The 26,792-nt window shown below is 62.4% G+C and overlaps 1 protein-coding gene across 5 annotated transcripts in view; it reads left to right on the forward strand.

Moving 5' to 3' along the window:
* The window catches only part of PACS2 (phosphofurin acidic cluster sorting protein 2), a 55,571-nt gene that overhangs the window by 12,952 nt on the left and 15,827 nt on the right, over nucleotides 1-26,792 (forward strand). For 4 of the 5 annotated variants that reach the window (XR_006204116.1, XR_006204117.1, XR_006204118.1 and 1 more), the window contains exons 2-9: nucleotides 16,070-16,157; nucleotides 18,421-18,510; nucleotides 19,565-19,690; nucleotides 20,861-21,023; nucleotides 21,614-21,687; nucleotides 21,881-21,961; nucleotides 23,048-23,107; nucleotides 25,485-25,642. Coding sequence is in view for 2 of the 5 variants with exons in the window: in XM_042944489.1 (XP_042800423.1) it covers nucleotides 16,070-16,157; nucleotides 18,421-18,510; nucleotides 19,565-19,690; nucleotides 20,861-21,023; nucleotides 21,614-21,687; nucleotides 21,881-21,961; nucleotides 23,048-23,107; nucleotides 25,485-25,642 (840 nt within the window). In the remaining 3 variants the exon portion in view is untranslated. The remainder of the gene's footprint in view (nucleotides 1-16,069; nucleotides 16,158-18,420; nucleotides 18,511-19,564; nucleotides 19,691-20,860; nucleotides 21,024-21,613; nucleotides 21,688-21,880; nucleotides 21,962-23,047; nucleotides 23,108-25,484; nucleotides 25,643-26,792) is intronic. The other variant, XM_042944490.1, reaches the window with a different exon arrangement.

A 26,792-nucleotide genomic window follows, 5' to 3' on the forward strand; every position in this document is an offset into this window, starting at 1 on the left:
TCTCCTTGTCCCGGATCGGGCCAGCCTGCACGTTACCGCCCTGCCACCCGGCCCCTGACGCGGCCGTCGCAGATGCAGCACGCTCCTGCGGGACGGACCCCTGCTGCCCTCTCGGTGGGGAGGGGAGCAGTCCTGGGGCACCTGGGCTTCCTTGGTGGAGGCTTCCCTAGGGACGCCTCACGGCACAAATGGAGCAGTGCCTGTGGGGGTCCTAGTCCGGCAGCCTGGGGTCCATCCCGCCCGGGCCTCACCGCCCAGTTCCCACCTCCTACCGCCATGATGCCAGAGGTGGGGGGCCGTTTCAGCACGAATTTGGGGGGAAACAATTTAGCGTGTGGCACGCACTGCCCCCCGGGGTTTTGGGGGGACGCCCGCAGCCGTGCACTCTCCCGCTCCCCGACACAGGCCTCCTGCGGGCGGCCTCGCGGCTCCTTATCTGCCTCGACCTGGGGCCCAGCCGAGCCCGGCGTGGGGGGTGCGGTGCCGGGGCTCTGTGCTGTGTGCTGGCAGGGGCTCCAGGGGGGAGCGCCCACTCGGCCTGGGGCTCTGCTGGGCCACCCCTGGTGTAAGGCGTCAGAGGTGCCGGGACCACAGAAGCTCCTTCGCCTCATGACTCCCACCCACCCGCTGCCCCTCGGGGTCCCACGCCACCCGTCACCTCTGGGAGGTCGGGCTGCCCCGGGCGCACTGTGGTCATTAGACGAGCTGGAAGCACTCCATGCCCAGCAGGGCTGGTTCTGCCGCTGCACTGAGCCCGCCCGTGGGGGGGACAGCCTGTGGCACAGCGCCCCGCCGTCAGCGTGGGTCCCGCTCCCCTTGGCCTTCGTGGACACCCATCGCTCAGGGCGGTACTGTCCAACGTGGGGCACTTCTTGTCCCCAGAGAGAAGGTTCCGGCTGCTTTCTGGGTTAGCCTGGGGACGTGCCTGGGGCAAGCCTGGCTGGGGGGGTGAGCCCCTGGGGGAGCCAGAGGAGCTGGAAGGCGAGGCCGCCCCCTTCCAGGCTCACCACCGAGTGTGCTCACCCCCCTCCCTGCCCTTGTCAGGGAGGGGCGGGAAGCGGGTGGATTTTGGCCAGAGAAAGGCTGGCGCTTGACCCTGTCTGGGCAGACCCTAGGGCCGGCAGCTGGCCGAGCATCACCTGCCTGGAGCAGGGCCACCCAGGACCATCCTTGTGTCCCTGCAGTCCAGCCTGCAGGCCACTCTGGAGGGACACAGGGTTCGACCGAGGTGCCCTGGGGGCTCCCCAGCCTGCCGTCCCCACCCCTGTTACCGGATGGCGTCCTTCTCTTCCCAGGCGCTGGCCGGGGCCGCCTCTGCAAAAGTAAAGGCCTCAGCAGGCGGGAGGGAGAGCGCTGGGCAGGGCCTCGCCTGCCGGAGACCATGTGGGGTTCCCCTCATGCCTGAGGCTGCTGGGCTGGAGGATGAGGGGCCGAGGGTGACCTCTGGGGCATTTGGGTCACCCAGGTGGAGGACACTGGCCCAGGAGACCTCCCCGTGGCTGGTCCCAGAGCAGGCATTGGCCGACAGCCAATGCCCTTGTGTAACATGGTTGCATTGCTGGCTGGCTGGAGTTTCGGGGTCCCAGGCCCCCTTGAAGCTCTGCCTGACGGACACGCAGTGCTCTCTGCGAGTGCCCGGCTCCTCCCTGCGGGTGGCCACGCTGGCCTCTGACGGCAACACCTCGCTCGGGGACCGGCTCCTTCGCCCCTTCCTCCTGCGCCCTGGCCCCCCCGTGGGCAGGCTGGCTGGGCCGGGGCCCGAAGGTGGGCTCACGGTGACCCAGCCGCTCCTCCTCCGTCCCCCTTGCAGGGCTTCCCAGCTTCGGTGACAAAGGCCACTCTGGCCCCACATGCCAGCCAGCAGAGACGCTGAGACGGCACCTCTGACCTTGCCTCCGGATTAGCAGGAAGCAGCCGTGTCCAGATAAGGCTCGGACAGCAGAGAAAGCTGAGCCGGGCCAGTGAGAGAGAGCGGCCACCCTGGGCTGCCAGGGGCAGGTGACCTATGCTCAGGACGTGGGTGGAACAGGAGCCCTTAGCCCTTGGCGGAGCTTGCTCTTGTAAGCTGGCCACGGCTCGCCGTTGCTGGCACGTTTCTACAGGAAGCACGTTGGGCCAAACACGAGGCTCCAGGCCTCCACGTGCCCCAGCCTTGCCCCGAGACTAGGCCGTGGTCCGGCTGCGTAGACTTGCGGCACTTTTGGGGCCTGCGTGGGGCAGGCTGGCCTTCCGCGTCTGCCCCGGCCCCGCTCCTGGGCTGGCTGCTCCCCGAGAGGTGGGCAGAGCGTGGGCGCCCCCGGCCAGCTGCCAGCACAGAGCCCCCGCTCCCACCAGGGCAGACACGCGACCGCACAGGCGGGTCAGCTCCTGAAGACAAAGGGCCCCTTGGTTTTCCCTCCTGCCAAACGCCGAGTCAGCGCGTCTGGGACCCCGGAGGTGCGCCCCACGCGTGGCCGCGGTTTCAACCGTTCCCTCGGTGCCTGGAGGAGAACAGTAGAAGTCGGCCTCTGCTCAGAGGGCCAGCCCCGGTGCTGCTTGTTTTGCAGAAACCCGTAAAGTGGTCTCGTCCCTGCAGGCGCCGGGTGCCATCCAGAGGGCCGGGCCTGGCGGGGTCCCTGCTCGGCTGCCCTGGAGCAGTGTGCAGGCCCTCAGAAGGTTCAGCAGAGTTACCACATGGCCCAGCAAACCGGTCTTTCCTGAGAGGGGCAGGGACTCCAGCCGAAGCCCGCCCGGCAGTCCGTCACGGGCGTCAGCCGCCACCTGGGGCAGGGTGGTGGTCCCCCCGACGGTGCTTGGAGGGCAGTGCTGCCTCACGCTTGGTCACAAGCCAGCGCCACTCACCTCAGTCACCTCGTCCCTGGCATCTCATGTCCCCCGTCATCCCGGGCCGCAGGACACCACGGTCACGCGGCCTCCCTTGCGGCGTATCGCTGGGATTGTCCCGTTACGGCCGGCCATGGTTGTTGACCCCTTCCTGTGCCTGGTTTGTAAGTTCACCCTTATCCCGGCTGTGTGTGGAGAGGAGAAGCATGTGCTTGTGGGGGTCAGGACTGCCCGAGGATTCAGGGGGTCTCAGAGCGCGCCCCCCTCGGATAAGGGGGGACTCCTCTGAATGTTCACAGCACTACTCACAGTTGCCAGAAGGCGTGGATGACCCGCGCGTCCATCGGTGGATGATGCGCGAACAAGACGTGCAGAGAGGGTTATCCTGCCCGCGGAGGAACGTGGATGTAGCACGGACGAGTCTGGAAAAGGCTCTCGGTGGAGAACCAGGCGCTGCGGCCGCCTGTCGAGCGGTTCCCTTTCTGTGAACCGTCCCAGCAGGGGGACCCACAGGGGAGAGCAGACTGCTGGCCGCCAGGGGCTGGGGGAGGCCATGGGGGTGACGGCCGAGGGGCAGGGCTTTCTCTGCAGGCTGACGAGAATGTTCTGGAATTGGAGGCGGCGGCTGCTCAACGCTCTGCGTGTACTAAGTGCCACCGACTCGAACACTTTAAAACGGTGATTCTGAGAGTGATTCTAAGACATGGGGCTCGGGTGGTCGTAGATTCGAGACCAGCAGCAGGTGAGCCCGTGTGACGCGTGGTCTGCCCGGACCCCGGCTGCCAGTGGGGGTGGGGGAGCCAGGCTCACGGCTCAGGAGCGGTGGCGGGCGGTGGGCTGCGGCGTGTGGCAGACGGGCGGGCGTGTGGACGTCCCCGGGGACAGTCCGCCACTCCTGGGGGCCACTCGCTGGGGGCTGAGGGTCTTCTGCCCTGACTCATTTCACAAATCCGAGGTGCACACGGGAGGTGTCCCTCGCGGTGGGGGGTGAGAAGTATGAACTGCTGTGCCCTCGGGGCTCCGGGCAGCAAGGGGTGAGCAGAGCCCTGGAAGGTTCTGGAGCCTGAGGTCACTGGGGTCGTGGGTCTGCACTTCTGTGGGTCGCCTCTTCGTGGCCATCGCCCCCGTTCTGTGGATTGTTTGTCTCTTTGTTGTGCTTCTGTGAGAGGCTTTGTTCCCGGGACTTTGGCCCTTTGTCTGCTAGCAGCTGTCTTCCCGCATCTGTGGTCCATCTCTGACCTCTCTGTGCTGGCGTCCGCATTTCCCATCTCAGGAAGAGTTGGGGTCTTGCGCCTTCCTCCACGCGGCTTGGTGTCCCTGGCTCTCGTCTTCCTGGGCGAGGACCTGCCTGTGTGCGCGGGGTGCTGTTCTGGTTCCTGGGGCCAGTCCAGACGGTGGGAAGCGAACGTTTCCCAGCCCCGAGGGCCCTCGGTGAGGGGAGAAGAGGCAGTGACACGGTGGCAGGGCCCTGGTCGCCGCCCGGGGCGGGGGATGGGGTGGCGGGGGTCACAAGGCGGCTGAGCGCGGGCCGGCTCGGATCCTGGGCCGGCAGTGCAGGAAGTCTCGGTCGACGCTGCCCGTCGGGCCTGCCCAGAGGCCGGACGGGGACAGGCACCAGGCTCTGGCAGCGAGGCATCTCCATACCAGCGGGCACCAGCAGGACCGCACGGAGCCACGGGGCAGATGCAGAGGAGGACAGAACGGAGGGCATCCAAGAGATGGAGAGAGGCAGGGGCAGGAGGCCTGGGCTTCACCCCTGGGTGGTCTGGAGGACACAGGCCACACACTGGAGAGAGGCTTCATTTTGGGAACTTGCCATCTTAGCGGGAAGGGTACAGAAGACCAGAGTGGGCACAGGTGCTGGTGTGCCCCCTCCTGAGGCCCGGCAGAGCCAAGGAGGGCTGGAGCCTCAGGAGGAGCCCTGGGAGGAGAACCAGGGCCACCGGGTCAACCGGTAGCGGGAGGGTGGAGCCGAGGCACAGACGCCCAGGGCAGAGGCTGGAGCCTGGTGGCCTCCTGGTCCCTGCTCTAGATTCTAGCAGCCACCGGCCTCCAGGCCCAGCAGAGCAAGGGAGAGTGGGTGGGCGGGGGGGCAGAACTCAACAGTGGCACACGCCTGCATCTGTGAAATGGGGATGGGAGGGTCTGGTGAAAGAACATTCCAGAACATTCCGCCGTGGCTGCCGGAACTCAATGGCAGACGCAGAAGGCTCAGCACGAGGGGCCAGACGAAGCTGAGAAGAACTGGAGACTGGAGCTGAAATAGGTGGAAACAGACAAAAAAGAAACTGGAGGCCCCTCGCAGGAGCCCCGGTACCCCAGGAGCAGGCACAGCCTGTGGAGAAGACGGGGGTCTTGGCGCTCCTCCCGGCAGGATCCGTCATCTGGGCCCCTCCCCCGGCCATGCAGGCGCCGAGCTGCGGGCAGGGCCCAGGTGGGGACGCGGCCCCTGACGTGTCGGCCCCTCCGCTCTGAGGGGTCAGTGTGTTCTCCACGCACTGTCTGCTCAGAGCCTGCAGCCAGTGAGTGAGCGGGTGAGTGAGCGAGTGAGTGAGCGAGTGCGGCACATGGGCGTGCCCACTCTCTGGACGGGCCTGGGGGACACGTGGCGCTGTGGAGCCCTGTTTGTGGGAGAACCCTGCTGGCGAAAGTTGTTGACCGAACGTTAAAAACCAGAACGCCGTGCCCTGTTGGGGGAACGTAATTGGTGTAGCCTGGGGGTCACAGGGGAGGTGCTGAGCACACAGCCCCCAGCAGCCGCGCTCCCGGCTGGGTGTCCCGAAGGAACTGGAAACAGCATGATGCGCGGTAGCTGGGCCACGGAAGCGGCCCGTGTCCATCACGGGGTGAGTGAATAAACAAGCCTTAGAGACGGAGGAGATTCTGGCCCTGCTCGCACGTGGGTGAGCTGCGAGGACACCGCACTGAGGGACAAGCCAGTCCTAGAGGACACAGATTCCACTCCCGCGAGGTCCCTAGAGGGGTCGGGTCCATACGGACACAGAGCAGGACAGAGGGGGGTGGTGGTGAGCGTTGAACGGGAACAGAGTTTCAGGTTGGGGACGATGGAAAGTTCTAGAGACGGACGGTGGTGATGGACGTGTGACAGTGTGAACGTGCTTAATGCCTCCCAACAGCACAATTAAAAGTGGTAAATTTTATGTTACGTATGTTTTACTTCAATAAAGGGAACTGGACATTGCCAAACTGTCCCCCAAAATAATGCTGTAGCGATTAACACTCACCGAGGGAGGGGTCGGGACTTGAAACCGTGGTGTCGACCAGCTCTGACCCTCAGTGTCCGGCTGGACTCAGCTGGAGACCCAGAGGGGAGCCCACGAGACACGTGACAGGTCTGCCTGCAGACTGAGGTGTGGTCTCCAAAGCCCCAGGCCAACCAGACCCCCCCACAGGTGGGGACTGACCTTCCTCTGTCCCTTGACCTCCTGGAGCCCGAGGGACCCCCATGGTGCCCCACTCAGACCCCACCTTTGGAGAACTGTCCCCACGCAGCTCCTCGCGAGTAATTTGGTTAGTGGCACACACACCTCCTAGGCCACTGCATCTGCACGGGCTCCCGTCTCTGGTTTGTGTCACACGTGAGGATGTGTGTGGGGGGGGTCCCTCTTCCCTGTGCTGCTCCCAGCTCTGTCTCCCCACCTCGGGGCTTTTCCTACAGCTTGGAATTGAGGTCCTGGGGGGCGGGGGCGCAGGTGCTGGCCCAGTAATGGGGAGCGGTGGGGCCAGCGCGTGGGTCCCAAAGGTCAGGACTGGGGGAGGGGCGGGTGGGCGTCCTCCCAGCCACCACAAGACGCTCCGGTGGAGGTGGAAAGGCCTTGCAGGCCTCGCGTGTATAAAATTTCTGCAAAATCAGGTTTCTGTGAAGTTTCTGTAATTTCACTTATTCTGCAACTCACTTAAACCAGGGGGCCTCGGGATCTTGTCCCCCACCTCGTGTCACCGCCCTGAGGGAACGGTGTTGGTGGCCCCTGTCACCTGCCCTCCCCAGGGCACCTTCCCTGACCCCAGGGCAGAGCGCCTGACCCTGGCCCCCCCCCGCCATGCGTGTTCTGGCCTGTGGGGCCATGTTGAGAGGCCCAGGGGGAGGCGCCTGCACCCCACTCTCCCTTTCACAGGGTGCTCTGCTCCCCGCCCTGGCCTCCCTGCCAGCCTTCTGTCCCAGGGTCCCATGGCTCAGTTCACACTCACCTCGATCCCGCACTCGGTCCCCGCCCTCCAGGTCCTGTGCCCTTGCCAGTACAGGTCACCTCGAGTGGTCGTGGCCCACCCCCCCCGAGTCCCCTCTCCTGTGCAACCATCTCGCTTCCACCCTTGCCCCCAACTGCTGTCCCCTCTCACCTGCCGGTACCTTCCTCTTCCAGACGCTGGCCCTCACGACCCAGGTGTCCATCCTCCGCCCGGCGCCCGAGCCGGCCCTTCTGTTCGTGGCCTGGGCGTGGGGGGCTCCCTGCGGCAGCCGGGAGGCCTGCCCTCCTTCCAGGGGCTCCGTCCTGTTGACCCCCTGACCCCCCACGAAGACCACTGACCATAGAACACTCGGAAGCCGTAGCGCCCGGACCTGGTGCAGAGACAGAGGCCCGGGGGCAGGGGGCCTGGCGCCTGCTCCAGCCCGATTACAGCCCGGCCCGGGCGTCCAGTTGTCCTGGGTCAGGGGAGCCTCTGCCGACTGCCGTGGCCGGCTGCCCTGTGGGTGGGCTCTTCCCTCACGGCGGGAACCAGAGACCCTGGGGAGCGAAGTGTGTGTTCAGGGCCTCGTACGCAGAGACACGGACTCCCCCTTGCCAGGAGCACAGGCGTCTCACGTTAACCGCCCCCCACACACACACACCTAGGATGACCTTACCCGGGGCCAGGCCAGCTGCCTTGGAGAGAGAGGAGGAAACCGTCGTTGGGCGCACACCCACGCTTGAACAAACCAAGGAGATCCCCGGGAGGTCCACTTGCACGAGGGAGGCCCCAGGGCCGGGCTGGAGCCGGGGAGGGGGCCGGGGGTGGCTGGTGGGCCCCAGCGGCACGTCCGTGGTGGGGTCGCAGGAAACAGTGGCCGCCCTGCCCGACCCCTCGCGGAGGTGGTGCGCATGGGATGGTGGAGTCCAGAACCCCGTGTTGCTGCCCCCACGCCAGCGTCGCTCCTGAGCACGGACACCCCCATTCGGAGTGCAGATGTTGGGGACCTAGTGAGCGTCCGTCACGGGCATGTGGAGAACAGCGTGAGTCTAAGACAGACAGAAAAATGGAGGTCGCAAAGAGCCAGCGTCATGAGATAGAAACAACGGTGACTTAACGGAGCCGGAGGCCCACTGCGGGGAAGGGCCGAGAACGTGGCCAGCCTTTGGCAAAAGGGGGGAAGAGTCGGAGAACGCACATACAGACGTGGTGGGGAGGAGCTGGCAGGGAAACGTCAAGAGCGCGGCAGACAACGCCGATTAATACGAAACCTGAGAGGGCAGTTGGTGAGATCATGAATGAAAAACTGACTTGGTGAAAGAGAAAACGTGAATTACACTACAATTTAGTCAAGTTGCGTTAAAACCTCCTGTTCCCTAAACAGCGTCGTACGGTTTTATTGGTGAATTTCACCAACTCTTTAAGAGATAAGTCCTGTCTCCTACAAAGTGCTGCGGAGACTGGAAAGGCATCCGCTTTATAAGGGCAGTAGGACCCTGAAAACAGGAGTTCTGTAATGTTGATTGGTCCAAGAGCAGCGTCCAGGGTCCGTGTCGAAATGCCTGCAGTAACAGCTGGAAAATAAAAGCAGCTTTAGTCACGAGAACAAGGGGTGTCTGTCTAGGAATCAAGTGGACGCGGGCCTCGAAGGCACGTGGCACTCGCCCCAGGACAGGAAGCACCTGGGCGAGGGGTGCACAGACTCCGCTGCCCAGACAGAAGTCAGGCACACGAGGACCCAGGCAGGGAAAGACCCCTGCGAGCTAAGCCTACAGTTTACGTGGAACAGACCGGTGGCTTGAGGCAAGAGTCAAGGGTGTCCGCGTTGGCGGCGTACCTTCCTTCCGCAGCAGACGGGTGTTTGTTTAAATAGGCTGTACTAATTAATACCGTCAGTTTGGCGCAAGTACAGACGGATGAGCGCAGAATCACCCTTGGGACCACGGCGGGCTTCGGAGAGGGCCCGGGCGTCCGTGAGGACAGGACGAGCCCTTGAACTAGGGGACCGCCGGACACCCGTAAATGACCGTCTCTGCACACACAGCACGGCCCGGGGCGCCCGAATGCCCTGGGCGTCAAAGCAGGAGGAGCGGTCGGGAGGAGGGGGCCGGGCTCAAAGAACAGCGCACGAGAGTGCGCCCCGAGGCCTAAACCGTGAGACGCGTTCATTACGTAAGCACGCGGGAAACACCTTCGCGTGACCGCCTGCGGCCAGGAGATGGTATCTGCCGCGAATGCCTCCAGAGTAGATGAGTCCTGGGCGGTGAGAAGACACCGCGCGAGAGGGACGGGCGGAGGGCACGGACGGGCTGCAGGCCGTGCTCGTGGCCCCGGGCACCTCCCGGCAGCAAGCGCAAGGGGGAAACACAGACCCAGACGGAAAGACTGCTGCCTCGGGGTGTTGGTGAGCGTCCCGAGCCCCACTGCCTCCCCCTCGAACCACACGTCGAATCCCTAACTCCGGAAGCACCTCGGGGGCGAGTGTGGTCGCAGCCTTGCAGAGGTGGTAAGTTGAGACGGTGAGACCGTTCGTCAGGACGTTTGGGAAACACGAGGCCGTTAGGCGGGTCCTAGCGCAGCACAGCCACGGACACGTGTGCAAAGGGAGGGGGTGTGAGGGCCACCGCCCGCGAGCCGAGGACAGAGGCCTGGGACGGACCCTTGTCCCAGGTGCGGTCCTGCCGGCGTCCTGGTCTTGGACTTCCCGCCTCCGGAAGCCGCCTGGGTCCTGGTGGCCGTCCCGGGCCCCCGAGTGTGTGTGCGGGTCAGCACGCCCCTGGGCCAGTAGGATGCACATTAGTCCCGTAACCTGGGAGCTCTGGGCAGAGCCCGGACCACGCAGCCCCCTGCATGTGGCTGCCCCTCGGAGCACGTGTGGACCAGAGCGTGTTGTGTATCTGCAGGCACCCGGAGAGGGTGGACAGGCCACGTGCTCGCGTGGTACGGGAGCGCGCGTTTATCAGGTGGTCCAGCGCTGCCGCAGTCCGAGAGAAACCAGGTGTGGGGTGGAGAGGACACGTCACAGACACGTAGGCTGTGTGACGTGCGCCGTGCCGCCTCAGAAACCATGCCCTGCCGCGCGTGTGTGTGTGTGTGTGTGTGTGGTGACAACAGTGTGCCTGGCAGTCTGGCACCATCGGGGAACCAGAAACTGAGCCTCCCCACCCCCACCCCCCACCTGGGGTAGCCCCGCAGGTGTTTGTGGTCCAGGGACGGACGGCACGTCTCGTCCATGTCTGGGTCAGGGTGGCTGCCTGGGCCCAGACACCGCGGCCTGGAGAAGGAACGAGCAAGGGGGGAGCCACACGTCACCCCTGCTCAGGTTCCACCACCTGGCCGTTCAGGGGCCTCACCCGGCTGCCCGCCAGGCAGGACTGTGGCCTCTGGGGGGGAAGGGTGGGGGGGGGCGGTTGGGGGACGGCTGGCCGACTCCTGGAAGGAGACCCCCCCCCCATGGTGGCTCCCGCAAAGGGGAAGGAGGGCGGGGCGGGGAGGCACACGGCGGGCACACGGCGGGTGTCTGTGGTTCTGGCCCCGATCTCTTTAAAAAGATCTGAAGTCAACGCAGAGGGGTTATTGATTTCCGGCGTGGGATGGGTGGGTGTTAGTGATGTCACCGCGGTGCTTCTGGAAGCCCCACGCTTCTGTGTCTCAGAAAGCCAGACCGCGCTCCTCCGGGGTTGGCTGTGCAGTGGGCTTTCCAGTCCCGAGCAGACGCCATCCCAGAGGGAGGAGAGGGCAGGCAGGGGGCCGGTGTCCCTCGGATGGGATGCCGGGTTTTCGCCCGTTGGGGGCACGGTGGGCGTACTGACAGCGCGGCCTCCTTTTCTGTTACTGCTGAGGCTGCTACGTTGCAGGGCGTCTGACACAGTAACAGCCCCAGCTTAGTGATGAATCATCGTTGGTGGGGTGTTTTCAGCGGATTTGCTCATGATTTCCTTGCGGGCCTGGTGTTATGCAATGACTCTCGTCCTTGGCTATAATCTATAACCCAGCCCTCAGGCCTTTCTCTCCGAACCCATCTTGTAGAAAAACAAGTGATGTTTCTTCCATCTGGCTCAGTGTCTGTATGCAAATGACTCCTTGGATGCTTCTCATGTTGTTTGCACGTCGCATCAGCTCAAACGTATCTTAGAATTTAAAAAAAAAAGAAAGAAAGAAAAAAGAGGGAAATCCAAATGGCTTGTGATTGTCCTGCCCATCCGGAAGGCGTAACTCTGGAGGCAAGCCGGTCAGCGGCAGTGTAGACGGACCCTCTGCACGGCCACGAGTCGCCTGCAGAGGCTTCGAGAAGAGACACCCTTCCCTTCCCACAGAAAGTCCGAGGCTCTGTTCGTGGCCTCTCTAGGGGTCCCTGTGACAAGGACACGTCAGAGTGGGGTGCCACTCCCCCAGACACAGTCGTGTCCGTCCCAGCTGTGGAAAGCAGATGCTGGGCCCATCCCAGCCCCTGCCCAGTCTAACCAGTTGTCTAGAAACAGGCGTCGTGAAAAGCCCTGAGGAGCTCGAGACCCAAAGAGGGGCTGTGTGGGCATTTCAGATAATTTGTTTCTTCGCAGCAGGACCCAGATAAGGCCTCCCTTGGGTCTTGTGGCATCTTTTAATTTTTGAAAACTTACTGTTCACAACTTACAGTAAAGTTCAGCCTGCCGCCGTGTTTGTCCCCAGCTTTGAGGTCCATGTTACCCCCTCAACCAGGCTCAGGACACTGGACAGTCCACCCAGAACCACCCCTGCAGTAGGGGTGGGGCAGGGACCTTGTTGGTTTTCATTTACATCTTTTCATGTGCTGCTTTGCTGTCTGTATGTCTTTTTTGGTGAAGCATCTGCAAATCTTTTGCCTGTTTTTTAATTGGATTCTTTATGTTCCTGCTGTTGAGTTTTGAGGGTGCTTTATATATTGTGGATTAAACCCTTGGTCAGATACGCAGTGTGCAAGTATTTTCTGCCAGTCCTAGCCCCTTTCCATTTTTCACAAAATTTTGGTGAAGTCTAGCACAGTGGACTTCCTGTGTCTGTCCTGTACCTCCCTGCCTCTGCCCTGCGAGCAGCGTGCAGGTCCCTGCGGATCCGGACAGCCCTCGCCTTCCTCGGTTCTCCTCTTCAGAGTCCTTTTTTTTTTTAATGTTTGTTTATTTTTGAGAAAGAGAGAGAGAGAGGGAGGGAGGGAGGGAGAGGGAGACACAGAATCCGAAGCAGGCTCCAGGTTCTGAGCTGCCAGCACAGAGCCGGACCCAGGGCTCAAAGTCAAGAACCTCAAGATCATGACCCGAGCCGAAGTTGGATACCCAACCGACTGAGCCACCCAGGAGCCCCTAGAGTCCTTTTGATTACCCTAGTTCCTTTGCCATTGTGCGTGAACTTAAAAGCCAGCTTACTGGTAGCTACCAAAGAGCGGTGCTGGGATTTCACGGGTGCTAAGCCTGCAGGTCTAGTCTGGGGAACACTGATGCCCCATGCGGTGGCTCAGGTCCACCTGCTGAACCCTCGGCTGGCCCCTTTCATTAGCTGGCACGTCCCACACTGGTCTTGTTACGTTCGGGTATTTTCTTTTTGTTTTTGGAGTTCCTACAAATGGCAGTTTTAGGAAACTGACTTTCAGTTGTTCATTGCCAATATGTAGAAATGGGACTATTTATCTTTTGAACTTGTATCATATGATCTTGCTAGTGAGCTCATTAGTTTGGGGGCTTCCACATTTTCCCACATTCCTTGGGCTATTCTGCATAAACTATTGTGTTACGCAAACAAGAGCTGTGTTTTTCCTTTTCTTGCCTTATTGCATAGGCAGGCCTTCAGCTCTGTGCTGTGCTGCAGGGGACAGCCTACCCCCGGTGAGGGGGAGGCCTGCCTCTCGGTCTCAGGTGCTGGCCCGTCCTGCCGCCAGCACGACATTGGCCACTCAGCATGTTCCCGTCTGCCCCCAGTTCGCCAAGAGTTTTGATCACAAATGGGATTGAATTTTGTCAATTTTTAAAAATCGGTTGAGATTTTATGGTTTTTCTTATTTAGCCCGTTGATGGGGTTAATTACACTGATTGGTTATAAATGTTGATAAGCCTTGTCTTCCTGGAACAGACCCAGGTAGTCGTGACATGTTATACTCATTTCTTTCCATACATGATGAGTTCAGTGTGCTAATATTTTGTTGAAGATCTTTACGTCTGTGTTCATAAAGGAATACTGGTTTATAGGTTTCTTTTTTTGTATGTTTTTGTCTGGTGTTGGTATCAGGGTAATTGCTGATTGAAGCAATTGCTGATTGAATATCAAAAATGAAGATACTACATGCAATTGGTGTTGTTTCATCTTTTGGTGTCTGGTTAAATCCACCTGGAGTTTTCTTTTTCAGGAGGTGTTTTGCTCTTCAGTTTGTCTAATGGATTAGGCTGTTGGGATGATCTGTTCATGGTCCACGGCAGTTTGTAGGTTCGGGGTCGCGTCGCACACTGTTACGTATCGTTATGTCGTGTGCAAGCCCCCAGACTTCCCGCTGTCTACCGGGGTCCTTGTCCCTGACACCCTGTGACCTTCTTTCGTTTCTGGTATTGGTGGTTCTGTCCTCTTTTTTCTTTGTCAGGCTAGGGGTTTTATCAGTTCCATTGCTCTTCCCAAAGAACCAGTTTTCGTTTTGTTTTATCCTTTACTCTATATTTTATATCCGTATTGTTTTTCTATCTTCGATTTCTTGTTACTGCTTTTGTCTCCTTACTTCCTTGCCCGCTCGCTCTGGGTTCCCAAGATCTTTCCCAAGATCTTGAGGTGGAGCCCAGCCTGGGCACTTGAGGCCTTTCTCACTGCCCAGTGTGAGCGAGCACAGGAGTGGCTGTAGCTGCCTCCCAGGGGTCTCCGCTCCCATCTCACTCACGACCCCACAAGGTACTTCTGGTCTCCTCTGAGCTTTCCTCCTGGGTCCGAGCGCTGCCTGCTGTCCCCAGTGGTTGGCGTTTCCAGCCACCTGTCTACTGTTGATTTCTTTTTGTCTGTTTGGGTTTTCTGTTTTGGTTTTAAGTAGACTCCACGGCCAACGTGGGGCTCGAACTCACCACCTTGAGATCAAGAGTCTCGTGCTCCACCGACCAAGGTGGCCAGGTGCCCCTTTACTGTTGATTTCTAGCGGAGTCTGTGTTGGTCAGAGAACACACTTTACGTGACTCCTGTTCTTTAAAGATGAAGCAATGCCAGTTGTACGCGACGTCTTGGCAGTCTGTTTCCTGCAGACTCAGAGCTGCCTGCCGGGCAGAGCAGGCTGGGCTTCCCCAGGGCGCACGCGTGTCCGGGGCCGTCGCAGCCTGGAGCCCTCCTGCTGCCGAGTCACCTGCCTCGCTGCCGGGGGAGGCCCTCACGTCTGTCTCCTGGCCCCTGTGGGCTCAGTGGAGTGCGGTGCCGTCACCATCGTCCGCCACGTGGCCCTGAGTGCCGCGTTGTGACAGGCTGGCGTTCGGCCCGGGATGGGAATGGGTGGCGTGTGCCGGTCCTAGCTTATCAGAGACGTGACTGCCGTTGAGAGGAGAGTTTACTGTCCTTCACCAGCCCCTGGAAACAGGAGGCAGCAGGTCCTGGGGGCTGGCCCTGGGTGCTTAGGGCAGAGGGACATTAGGTTGGTGTTGAGGGTTGGTTAAGGAGGGATTCAGAGTATGGGCTGTGGATTCAGGGGAGATGGAAGCGGTTCTGGCCAGGAGTTGGCCCGTAATTAAAGGATGTCAGCTAGAAAAATACAGAATCTAATGAAACACACAACAGCAGGGTCCTTCTTCATTTCATGCCCACAATGGCAGTGGGGTCTCAGCTCCATGCCCAGGACCATGGTGGCTATCTCTGCCCCGTGGGTGGTTGGCAAGTGCTCAGGGAGCCCACGGAACTTTCCAAGGCCACACCGTTGACCACACGCAGGCCTATATCCAGACCTGAACCCGCCTGCCTCGCACGGTCGCTGCCTGCTGTCCAGATGTAGAAATGTGAGCAGGAAGAGTCTCCGAAGTCAGCAGATGGCCGCACCCCTCGTCCTGGCCACGGCCGCACCTGTCCTGCCTCTTGGGGTTAGACGCACGCTTCGGGGACTGAGTGACGACTCAGCTGGGCACGGACAGAGTGCCTTTCCCAAATAGGGCCCGTGGGGTTCCGGCACAGGTGTCTGGGACTCGGCCCGGCTCCCTGAGCTGTGTGGCCGGCTGCGGCAGCCCTGGCTGGTGGCGCTCCTGGGTGTGGTGCTGTCGCGTCAGCAGCCCACTGGCCTCCGGGCGGGAAACCGGGCCGGGGTTTCAGGGAGCCGTGGAGAGAGGTCCCGGCTGAGTTCCGTGATGCCCACCCCCCCCACCCCCGCCCGTGCCCGCGCCCCTCCCCGCAGCCCCGCTCCCCTGCCTGGACCCCCTGGTGGGGTTGTTCTGGGCAGGCCCCAATGCCTCCCGGGAGGAAAGGCTGCGTGGACGGGGTCCTGTAATGTCAGGTGGGCGAGGCACACGCCGCAGCAACAGCAGAAGAAAGGGACCCCACTGACGGCGGGGCACAGTGCGGGCGTGCCCCCAGGCCACCCGGGCCCCGCCCTCGCCCCCCCCCCCCCTCTTCCCAGTCCCCTGCTCTGGGGGTGGGAGGGTGAGTGGGGAAAGGGAGGGTTCCGGAAGCTCAGGGCCCAGGCCGGCAGGAGGCCTGGGGCAAGGGCGGGGGGGGGGGGGGGGGGGGGGGGGGGGTCGAGACAAGGGGGCGGGGCCGGGTGGGCGGGGCCTGCGGAGGCTGGAAGCTGGGACTGCAGGTGGGCAGCCGGTACCTGGGGGGGCTTCCCTGGTCTGCGCACCCTTCCCGGGCTGCCCTGCCCCCAGACGTGCATCAAGCGCCCCCACAAGCAGGAGACCCGCTCCCTGCGACCCTCCGGAGCAAGGGGATGCCCAGTGGCACCTACCACCTGCAGGGAGCCTTGACGGTGGCCCTGGGCCTAGCTGAGGTCCCTGGGGAGATGCGAGGGCCACATCTGGGGCTGGAGCTGCCCAGGGCGGGCCTTCCTAGGGCTCCAGGGGCTGTGGGAGGGCGCTGGCCCTGCTGAGCAGCCCTTTGGCCCCTGCAGGTTGTGCAGCCTGACCTTGAAGAAGCTGGTGGTGTTCACAGAGCTGGAGAAGGAGCTGGTCTCGGTGGTGATTGCCGTCAAGATGCAGGTGAGGGCAGTCCACCCAGGGTGCCTGTGCCGTCCTGGAGATGGGGGCATGGCCACACGGCCAGCTCTCTGCCCTGGGTGCTTGACCTGGAGGAGGGTCCTGGCGCTCTGGCACGGTTGGACCCCACACAACCAGGGTGCAGTCCTGTCCGCGTGAAGGGCTGGCGGCTGGGGAGTGTGGAGGGACGCGAGTGTGTGTGTGCAGGTGACTTGCACAAGGGCCTTCCCGGAACAGAATTGTGCCGCCCACACCCTCGCATGTGCGCCCAGTGCCCGCCGGCCCTTCTCTGCCAACCTCTGACCCGGGGCTGGTCATCCTCAGGCCCCTCTCTGTCCCTCTGATCCTCGTGGGATCTTGCCTTGAAACAAATCACTCTTCCAGGAGGACCTGACCCGGGCCCCCACCCTGGGGGGCAGCGGCCCTCAGCACTGCCTTCACCCAGCCGCCAGCCGCCCTGCAGGAGGTGCCGTGTGTGCTTCCTTGACCCCTTCAGGGATGCCAGTTCCCCGTCCACTCCCGAGTCAGGAGGGCTCTCAGCCCCCTGCTGCTCATATGGTGCCTCCCGTGGCCCTTTGCAGGCGCGTCCCCCCTACGGATGGGGTCCGCCCTGTAGGCACCTCCCTCCCCCAGTGGCCGTGCTCACAGGCAGCTGCGTGTGCCGGCTCCTCCTTCGAGCGGCCCCCTCAGCTGTGCCTGTCCTGTTAGGGCCCCAGACCGTCCGACGCCCCACGGGACAGAGTGCCTGCTGCACCCCCGTCCCGGGCTGCTAGAGCCCACATTCACGGACCCCGCGAGCTCAGGCGACGGGGGTGCTGGTCCGCGTGCTCCATAGCTCCGTGTGGGCTGGGAGCAGCCAATGCCATGTGGTCCACAGGCCGTCCACCCGGACCCGCAGCTGTGCCCGGGACCCCTCCCTCTCCATCACTCCCATCAACTCACACGTCTGTTGTTTTTGTCCTGGACCCACTCCCGCTGCTGCCCTCAGCTGCTTCTCTGCACCCTCGTCTTGGTCAGACGCCACAGGAGCCCCTTCCCCCCGTAGCCGCAGTTCTCTTTTGTGGCTCTGAACCCACCTGCCCTTGGTGCCCCGCAGACGTGGGGCCACACCATGTCCGTCCCGTGGCTTCCTGCAATCAGCATTCAGCCTCCCGGTCTGTCCATGTTGGGACAGCTGTTTAAAAAAATTTTGGCGGGGGAGGGGGGCCCCTGGGTGGCTCAGTCAGTTGGGCATCTGACTTCAGCTCAGGTCATGGTCTCCCGGTTCGGGGGTTAGAGCCCCATGTCAGGCTCTGCGCTGACATTTCAGAGCCTGGAGCCTGCTTTAGATTCTGTGTCTCCCTCTCTCTCTGCTCTTCCCCTACTCATGCTCTGTCTCTGTTTCTCTCTCAAACATAAATAAACATTTAAAAATAAATGAACTGTTAAAAAAATTAAAGAAAACAATTTTTTTAATGTTTATTTGAGAGAGAGAGAGAGAGAGAGAGAGAGCAGGGGAGGCACAGAATCCGAAGCAGGCTCCAGGCTCCAAGCTGTTGGCACAGAGCCCGACATGGGGCTTGAACTCACAAACCGTGAGATCACGACTTGAGCCGAAGTTGCTCGCTTAACCAGCTGAGCCACCAGGCGCCCCTAGGACAGTCACTTTTAAAACAGTACTGTGAGAAACATCTTTAATGCCTTTGGGGTTTATTTTGGTAGAGGACTTGAGATAAAGACCTGTATGTTTTGTACAAATGACTTGTTATTTTCTTACCACGGGTATTTAGTGATTAGTTTTTCCTAGTGACCTGAGAGCTCATCATACACTGAGTTTGTGTTTTGTGCATCTATGTATGTATTTTCAGTTGTGTTTCTAGACTTCTCATCTGGTCCCAGTGACGGCGCTGCCGTGTGTTAATTATTACACCTTGTACCACATTTTGCTTTCTGGGGAGGCAGTCACCCCTCAGAAATGCTTGGCGTCTCACACACCTGAACGGGTGCCGTCCATTTACCCCCTGACCCCGCTGCGGCATTTTGGTAGTCACATGAGGTGTGGCAGGGACCATCCTTGGTCAGCTACAGGAGGACTTGGAGGGTCAAGGACGTGGACATTTTTAAGACTCTTGAGAAGTCTCCCCAACGGTGCCTTTGGGAATCCCGTGAGCTTGTGCCGTCCCCCCTCCGACCTGTGGCTTTTCATCCCGAGTGTTTTCGGGGAGCCGACGTGACGTCCTTAGCCAGTTTCCTCTTGTGAGTGAGAAGCTGTCCTGTTGTGTCCCAGGGCTCCAAACGGATCCTGCGGTCCCACGAGATCGTGCTGCCCCCCAGTGGACAAGTGGAGACCGACCTGGCGCTGACCTTCTCCCTGCAGGTGGGCCTGTCCTCCCCTCGGGCTCAGCCAGAGCCTTAGAAGAGCGTGTGCTTTGTCAGATCGAGCTTTCCCTCCTGTTCCTGCCGTGAAGAGAACGTAGTGAGGCCTAGACTCACCCTCAAAAGGCCGTTTGGGGGGCCCCCGGCTGGATCAGTCGGTGGAGGTTGTGCGTTCGAGCCCCACGCTGGGTGTAGAGATCCCTTAGATGAAGAAAGAAAACCTTTTTAAAAAGACTATTTTGTTCCAGTGTTTAGAAGAGGTGGGGGGAACATATGGACCCTCAGTGCTGCAAGTTCAGACCCCCGTGAAGTATGCTGGGTTTGGTGCGACCGCGGCACGGGCCCCCCCAGCGAGAACCAGAACCCCTGCCCTGGCGCCTCCCCCCCCACCGAGGGCCGGCCTGCACAGCTGCTCTTCTGCCTTCCTCTCTCTCTGGGGGGTTGTTTTAAGGGGGTGCTGCTGTCCTGTTAACACACTCGCTTTAAAGATGAATACCGTGTGGGCGTCAGCTCACGTCCCGTTGAAAACCTTCTCTCCTGGTGAGTGTGTCGCAGAGGGCTGTGGTTGAGTGAGGCCGGCGACAACCCCGCTGGCCCCTGCCTCCCGCCGGCCCCCCCGGGCCTGCCTGGCTGTGCACGTGACCCTAATTCTGACGCCACCACGGGACCTTCTGGGTTATGTGTTGAGTTTTTTCGGGGGCCAGTTTTATCAGAGAGCTGTTCACCCTCGTAAGTGCACGGCTCTGCGGTCTGGACAGCCGCGTGCAGGGGTGTGGCCTGTGCTCCTCGCACGTGAGCCCTGTTGTTGTGGCAGCCCCTGGCGTGCTCTGCACGGCAGCCTGGACCAGCACCACTCACGGGCCCACGCCCTCTGCAGTCTGCGTCGTGGGCAGCTGTGCTGGGTGGCCACCGCCCCACTGATTGCCCAGAGACCCTGGCAGTCCGCTCACACCTGCCAGCGGCGGCTCTTAGCGTGTCCCGGACTGAGGCCCACGGTGGCCCAGCGAGGAGTGGCGGCTGGCACATAGGGCAGCCGTGACTTCCCTTCTCTGCAGTACCCTCATTTCTTGAAAAGAGAAGGCAACAAGCTCCAGATCATGCTGCAGCGGAGAAAGCGGTACAAAAACCGGACCATCTTGGGCTACAAGACGCTGGCGGCGGGCTCCATCAACATGGCCGAGGTGAGCGCGTCCCCGCTCAGCCGGCTGCCCCCCCCCCCCCGGGCGCCCCGACCCGACGGCCTGTGTGGCTGGGCTCTGCTGTGACGGCTGCTCTCTGGCCGAGGGTAGATCCCGGCCCGGCGTGGGTCCGTCCTGCGGCCTCCCGGAAAGAGCGTCCCTGCGGGGGCCCCCACCCCAGCTGCTCCCTCCCGGGACAGCCCCGCTCCCTTCTGCCGGCACTGCCCGGGAGGGTGGCACGCGCATGCTCTGGGTCAGGGGGTGACCTGAACCTCAGGAAGCTCCCTTGGAAACAAGCACTGTTGGTCAGAATGGAACCCGACTGCCCGACGCCACCTTGTCCTGGGGGACCTGGCGTCCCAGGTGTGGCAGGTGTGGGGCTCAGGAGCCCGGGCCTCTGGGAGCTGTGGGGCGGGCCCTGGTGTCTCTTGTGCCGTGGGGCCTCCACCGTCATAGGGTGGCGGTCCGGGCTGTCCAGGCCACTTTGGTGCCCACACAGAGCTGTGCTGGTGCCCGCCTGGGGCAGGGCAGGGCAGGGCGCCACGTGTGAGTGGGTTGACCAGCCTGACCCCGTGCCCCTCGGCCCTTCTCATCTGGCCCGGGACCCCCATGCGGGGCTCGGACAGTGGCGGTACTGGGTTGAGGGACGGGTGTGGGGCGCAGGCTTTCACCCGGGCTGGCGCACGGGGTGCGCGGAGGCGGTGCCCCTCTCCCTGGTCTAATGGAAATTTCTCCCGACCGGAATGGCTCTAAGGACTCACCGGCCAGGTGGGCCAGCCTCGCGGGCGTTGGCTTTGCCGCACGAGACCCCCGGCCCACGCTGCTGGCCGGTCCTCCTTGGTCCCCCACAGACACAGGCCCCTGGACTTGGGTCTCCGGGGTTGGTGGCCCACAGCCACAGCCTCACACGCTATTCGCTGCGGCCAAGCCCCTCCCCTCTCTGACAGCCTCCAGTCCCCAGTGGCAGAGCCTAGTGCCGATCCGCCCCACCCCCCCCCGCCCCCGTTCTTGGCCAGTGGCCTCCCGCGGCCCCCACACCCGTGTCCCGTGCCTCCCCTTGTCAGGCTGCCCCACGGCTGTGTCTCTTGCCTGCCGCGTGCCGTTGCTCACGTGCACCCGGAAGGTGGCGCTGCCCGGTGCGCTTTCTAGCGCCCAGCCCTGCCCTACCCCCAGGTGATGCAGCACCCTTCCGAGGGCGGCCAGGTCCTGAGCCTCTGCAGCAGCGTCAAGGAGGCCTCCGTGAAGGTGGCCGAGATCTGGATCTTCTCCCTGTCCAGCCAGCCCATTGACCACGAGGACAGTGCCATGCAGGCTGGGCCCAAGGCCAAGTCCACAGGTGTGTCTGCCTTCCTGTCCTGCCGGGTTTGAGAAGGCGGGGCGGGGGGCTGAGAGGGTTTGTGGGTTTCCCTCTGGACTGCACCCTCACGGCAACATCGTGCCTGCTCTGGGAACCTAGGCTGGGGGTCCCATCCCCGCGCCCTATATACCCCGTGTCCCGCGTCCCATCCCCGCGCCCCGCACCCCGTGTCCCGCGCGTCCCATCCCCGCGCCCCGCACCCCGTGCCACATGTCCCGTCCCTGCGCCCCACAGCTGCAAGCTCAGCAGGAGGTCACAGGGTTGATCACGATGCCTTCTGGAGTCTGGCACAGATCCTGGCGTGGCTGTTGCCACCGTCACGATGGGGCCACTGTTCCCCTGAGGTGTGGGAGAGCACATGGGGGAGCCAGTCAGGCACGAGATCCAGGCTGAAGTGTCTGAGGCCCACGGGGGCCGCTGTGGGAGCCGGGAGGTGCGGCCCTGCCCCCACCTGGAAGTGCCCGTGGGGGCTGCGGGTGCCCAGGGCCCGGTCCTCTGGCTGCTGCCTCATTGCCGGGACACCGGTCGGAATCTCAAGGCACTCCCTGTTCCATTTGCTCGTTCCGTAGATAACTACTCTGAGGAGGAGTATGAGAGCTTCTCCTCTGAGCAGGAGGCCAGTGACGATGCTGTGCAAGGGCAGGTAACCTGGGGCCTGGTGTGCGGGACGTGCGGCCACCTGGGAGATGTGGCCTCGGGGCTCCCCGCAGCCGCACAGCCCCCGGCAGACAGCCCTGGACCCTCCTGAGGGGCCCGCGTGCGGGAGGCACTGGGAGGGGAAGCGGGGGCGGGGGGGGAGGGCAGTCCTCCCAGCCCGGGGCTCCGTGTCTCCCCAGGACTTGGACGAGGAGGACTTCGATGTGGGCAAGCCCAAGAAGCAGCGGCGATCGATAGTAAGAACGGCGTCCATGACCAGGGTCGGTGGAAACTGGTTTTACTAACACTGGGGCAGGGTGGGGGGGGGGTCGGGGTTGGGGGGCCCTGGGTGGGGGGTCGGGAGGTGAGGCGCCGTCCGGGTCCCCCTGATCGGGCTCTGCTGGCTTCCCCTGAGGCCCAGGCCACGACTCCAGGAGCCGCCCATTGTTCTTTATTCCCTGGCAGGGGGTCCTGGAGCTCACCCCGGGGGGCCAGTGGCTCCTGGCCCTGGGGGCAGGGGAGGAGGCAGGGCTACCCCCGTCCTGCTCAGGCCACTCCAAGAGCAGAGGAACAGAGCTGGGAGGCTGTCCCCTTCCCCGAGTGAGGCCAGTCCCTTGTTTCTGTTCAGCCTCTGGGTCCGCCCGGCACAGAGGCCCTGGGGCCTGGGCAGGCCTGTAGGCGGGTGGGGGGAGCTCCAGACGGAGGTGGAGGCCCGTCACGGGACGCCCACCCCGGGGAGAGCTCCCAGAGCCAAGCCGCTGCTGCGCGTGGGCTGAGGCCCCCCAGCACGGTGGGTGGACAGCGGGTAAAAGGCCACGGGGCACAAGCCCAGACACCTCCCCACCTCCTCTGGAGGCCCCGGCTGGGGGCACGGCAGCACCTGTGTGAGCCTCTGTTTACACTGGGTGTCCGTGCAGGGGAGCGTGGCTCCCCTTGAGGGTGGCTGCCTCAGTCGTGGCCGGAGCTTTACTCTGAGGCCCAGCGCAGCGCTGGGCGCACAGGGAGCTTGGGGTCTCTGCTGAGCCCTCGCCGCCCCCCCTGCCCAGCCCGTGCCCACCCCCGGGTCCTACAGGAGGGAGGCGGTGCCGTGGCAAGGGGCCAGCCACAGGAGGCCGAGGGAAGAGCCACAGGGACGGCACACGCCCTCCCCGCGCCCCTCCTGGGTCTGTTCCTAAGTCCGGTGCGGCCGTGGTTCTTAATGCCTGCGAAGGGTCAGTGCTGTTGGCGGGCGAGAGCCGCGCTCGCGGGAGCCCGTACAGACTGTGCGCCAGGCACCTCTCTCCTGCCGGCTGCCCCTGGCAGCCCGCTGTGTCCTTCGCGGGGAACCCACCCCCTTCGGTTCTGATTCTGTCCCGCTTGCCTTGCAGCAACAAAACTTCAAGCAGAAGGTCGTGGCCTTGCTGCGAAGGTTTAAAGTGTCAGATGAGGTGAGTGAGATCCTGCCTGCCCCCCAGGCCCACGGCGGGGTGTCCTGATGAGGCGAGGGCTCTGGGGGCACCCGGGCCACATCCTGGCTCTGCCTCTGACCGTCCTGTGGCCCCCTGGGCTCCCGTGATACCTCGGGGGTCGAGCAGCGGCCGCCTGCGTGTCTCTCGAATCACAACCCAGGGAACAGACCAGGAGGGAGGCTGGACGTCATTCGGGCTGTGACCATGAGTTCTGTGTTTCCTGTTGGTTCTAAGCCGACTATGTTTAGAGCAGCTTCAGGTTTGCGGAGTTGAGCAGAGACTAGCTTCTGTGGGCCCCATCGCCACACACCCGCCCCCCACCGCGGACGTGCCGTGGCGCTGGAGCTCCCTCTCTTAGCTGTTTGCCGCCCCAAGTGCGTGGTGATGGGTTTGCTCACTTTTATAACCAGAAGAAAAATGCTTTGGTTTTACCTTCCGTGTGGGCAGAGGAAAGCTAGTCCACAGGTTCTGGATCTACCCGGGAGAGGTGGCAGGTAAGTGTCCCAGGTGTCACTGGCACACGTGGTTGTGACAGAACTGAGGGCGATGGCCACCCGTCCACACATGTGAAGCTCCGGGAGGTCAGCTGCTCTCCGACGCAGGCACTGGAATCGGGTTCTCCAGATCGCTCCACAGATTCGGGAGGGTCCCCGTCAAATCCCCAGCTGCCTGTTGGTAGACCAGCGAGTCCTAAAACTTACATGGAAACGCAAGGGACCCGGAACAAACAGAATAAGCGATCGTTAAAAAGAACGAAATTGAAGGAACGATGCTTTCTCATTTCAAAACTCGGGAAGAGGTATGGAATCAAGACCGTACGATCAGCGAGACCGGAAGTGAATCCATTTAAATTTTTTTAACATTTATTTATTTTTGAGCGAGAGAAGGACAGAGCGTGAGTGGGGGAGGGGCAGAGAGAGAGAGGGAGACACAGAATCCGAAGCAGGCTCCGGGCTCCGAGCCGTCAGCACGGAGCCCGACGCGGGGCTCGAACTCACAGACCAGGAGATCGTGACCTGAGGCGAAGTCGGACGCTTAACCGACCGAGCCCCCCGGGCGCCCTGAATCCTTCTATTTGTGGTCAATTGATTTCTGGCAAGGATGCCAAGACCACCCGATAGGGGGGAATAGGCTTTTTGGCAAATAGCGATGGTACCGCTAGATTTCCAAGTGCTGAAGGGTGAAGTTGGACCCTTACCTCACACCACGTACAAACACCAACTCAAAATGGACCGAAGACCTAAGTATAAGAACTTACACTGTGGCAGTCTTAGGAGAAAACAGAGGAGTGGTCTTGGCGGTAGGACACAGAAGCACGGGAGCCAAAGAGAAAACCAGGGGTCAGACCCCATCAAAACATAAAAGTCATGTGCTCCGAACAACCTTCCAGAAGATGAAATGGTGGCCATAAGATGGAAGGGCTTTACAAATCGTAGATCCCATAAGAGACCAGTACCCAGAAGATGGAAAACGTACAACCCCAAATACGAAGACGACACGGGTAAGAAATTAATCGTCCAGCGTAACAGTTGGTCAGAGGGCCTGACGAGACGTTTTCTCCGAAGAAGATACATAAACAGCCAGCAGACCCACGAGAAGGTGCCCGGCGTCACGAGGCGTCCTGGAGGCGCAAGCGAGAACCTCACCGACCCCCACGCGACGCCCGCCGGCAGCTGCGGCTTCGAGCGGAGCAGGAGACGCTGGCGGGGGTGTGCAGCAGACCTTCCTCCAGGCGATTCCACCAGCGATGGCATTCTTGGCGTTTACCTACGAGAGACCCGGGCGCGTCCACGCAGACTCAACGGTCACAGAAGCTTCGTCTACAGCGGCAAACCCCAGAACGTCCACCCCCTGGCGGTGGCTAGACCGCGGACGGCGCGGGCGGTGGCGAGGCCTCGCTGCGGGCAGACACAGCGCAGACAGGTCTTACCGCGCCACGTGAGAGGGCCGCAGAGGGCCGCTCTCCGTGTGGCTCCACCTCCTTGACGTTCCGGAAGAGGACGGACGCACGGGACAGAAGTCGGTTCAGTGGGTGCCTGAGGAGGAGGAGAGGGGACAGTGAGAGGCCAGGGAGGCCCTGGGGAGGGAACATCTCCCGTGTGGCTGTGGTGCTGGCCTGTGCCAGCTGCGCACTTCTGTGTGGAAGCTTGAGTCACAGGGGGAGGAGTGGCCCAGCCGTGCCGGCACCCCGTGACTGGAGGCCCCAGGGGTCACCCCAGCGTCCGGCACAGCTGGGCTTCTGGCACCTGCTGGACAAAGGGTGCTCGGCGGCTCTGCGTCCTTTTCCCGCCTGTCCTGCCGAGGGGACCCCCACCCACCCCTCGTGCGTGCGCTCACACGTCTGACGTCATCGTAGGTCCTGGACTCAGAGCAGGACCCTGCAGAGCGTGTCCCCGAGGCGGAGGAGGACCTGGACCTTCTGTATGACACGCTGGACATGGAGAACCCCAGTGACAGCGGCCCTGACCTGGAGGACGATGACAGTGTCCTCAGCACCCCCAAACCAAAGCTCAGGTGAGCACCCCGTGGCCCCCAGGTGTGGCAGGGGGCGCAGGCTGTGGCGGGGGGGGTGGATGGGGAGGCTGTATTCTGGAGGGATCTCTGTGGAACCCCAGGTGAGCACCCCGTGGCCCCCCACATGTGGCAGGGGACGCAGGCTGTGGCGGGGTGGGACGGGGAGCCTGTGTTCTGGAGGGATCTCTCTGGAATGCGCTTGGGAGCATGAAGACAGAGACCAGTTTGGAGGCCTTGCAGGGTCAGGGATGGAGGGGCAGGGGCTCTGCGTGTGGAGGGTGCTCAGGGGTCTTCCTGAGGTCCCAGCCGGGCTGAGGCGACCATCACAGGAGAGGCCCTTCTGTGCAATGGGGAGACGGGCTGCTGGGACCGCAGGGCTTTCCTGTGCGCAGGGGAGGGGAGTGGGCATGTCCCCAAGGAGCAGGGCATCTGCCTGGCTGGGGCAGGGGAGGGCAGGAGTGCATGTGGCCCGTCTTGGGGGCATCACTGTGGGGTCCGGGCAGGCTGCCAAGAGGGGGCCACGTGGCAGTCCAGAGCCCCCGTGGCCTCCTGGTTTTTTGTTTTTCACATGGTGGTGGAAGTCGGTTGGAGGGAGACGCGCACATGGGGGGAGGGTGGGCTTTCTGTGCAGCTGCTGAGCCTCTGGTTGTCCTACTGTCGGTGCACCTGTGGCATCTGCGGGCTCTGGTTCAGGTGCCCGCCTCTGGCCTTCACTGTGGCTCCAGGGGCCCGGCTTCTTGCCTGCTGCCCACCCACCTCCCGAGGCCCCTTGGGCTTTGCCCCCGTCCGCTGGGACAGGCCCTGCTCCTGTCGGCCGCTGGCTGACCCAGGCCACCTCTAGGTCACTGGCAGCTGGTGCTCACAGTTCTGGGAGTCTGCGTGGACGTCTCGGGCACTGTTTCTGCCCTCACCCCCACATTTCTCTCTCCTTGGTGGCTTTGGCATCAGACCATGTGCCCCCTGTCCACCGTATCAGCTTGAAAGGCTTCTAAGTCTCTTCGAATCTATGAGTCCCCCCACCCTCTCCCCAGCTGTCTGCTGGGGACAAGGTACTTGGCCTGGTCTGCCTGGGGTTGCTAGATCCTGCTGACCCCACCGTCATTGCACTGTTGAGCCTGTGTTCCTGCCAGCTGGCCGAGGAGCCTGAGGT

This window comes from Panthera leo, chromosome B3, assembly GCF_018350215.1.
Source record: "Panthera leo isolate Ple1 chromosome B3, P.leo_Ple1_pat1.1, whole genome shotgun sequence".
Lineage (NCBI taxonomy): Eukaryota > Metazoa > Chordata > Mammalia > Carnivora > Felidae > Panthera > Panthera leo.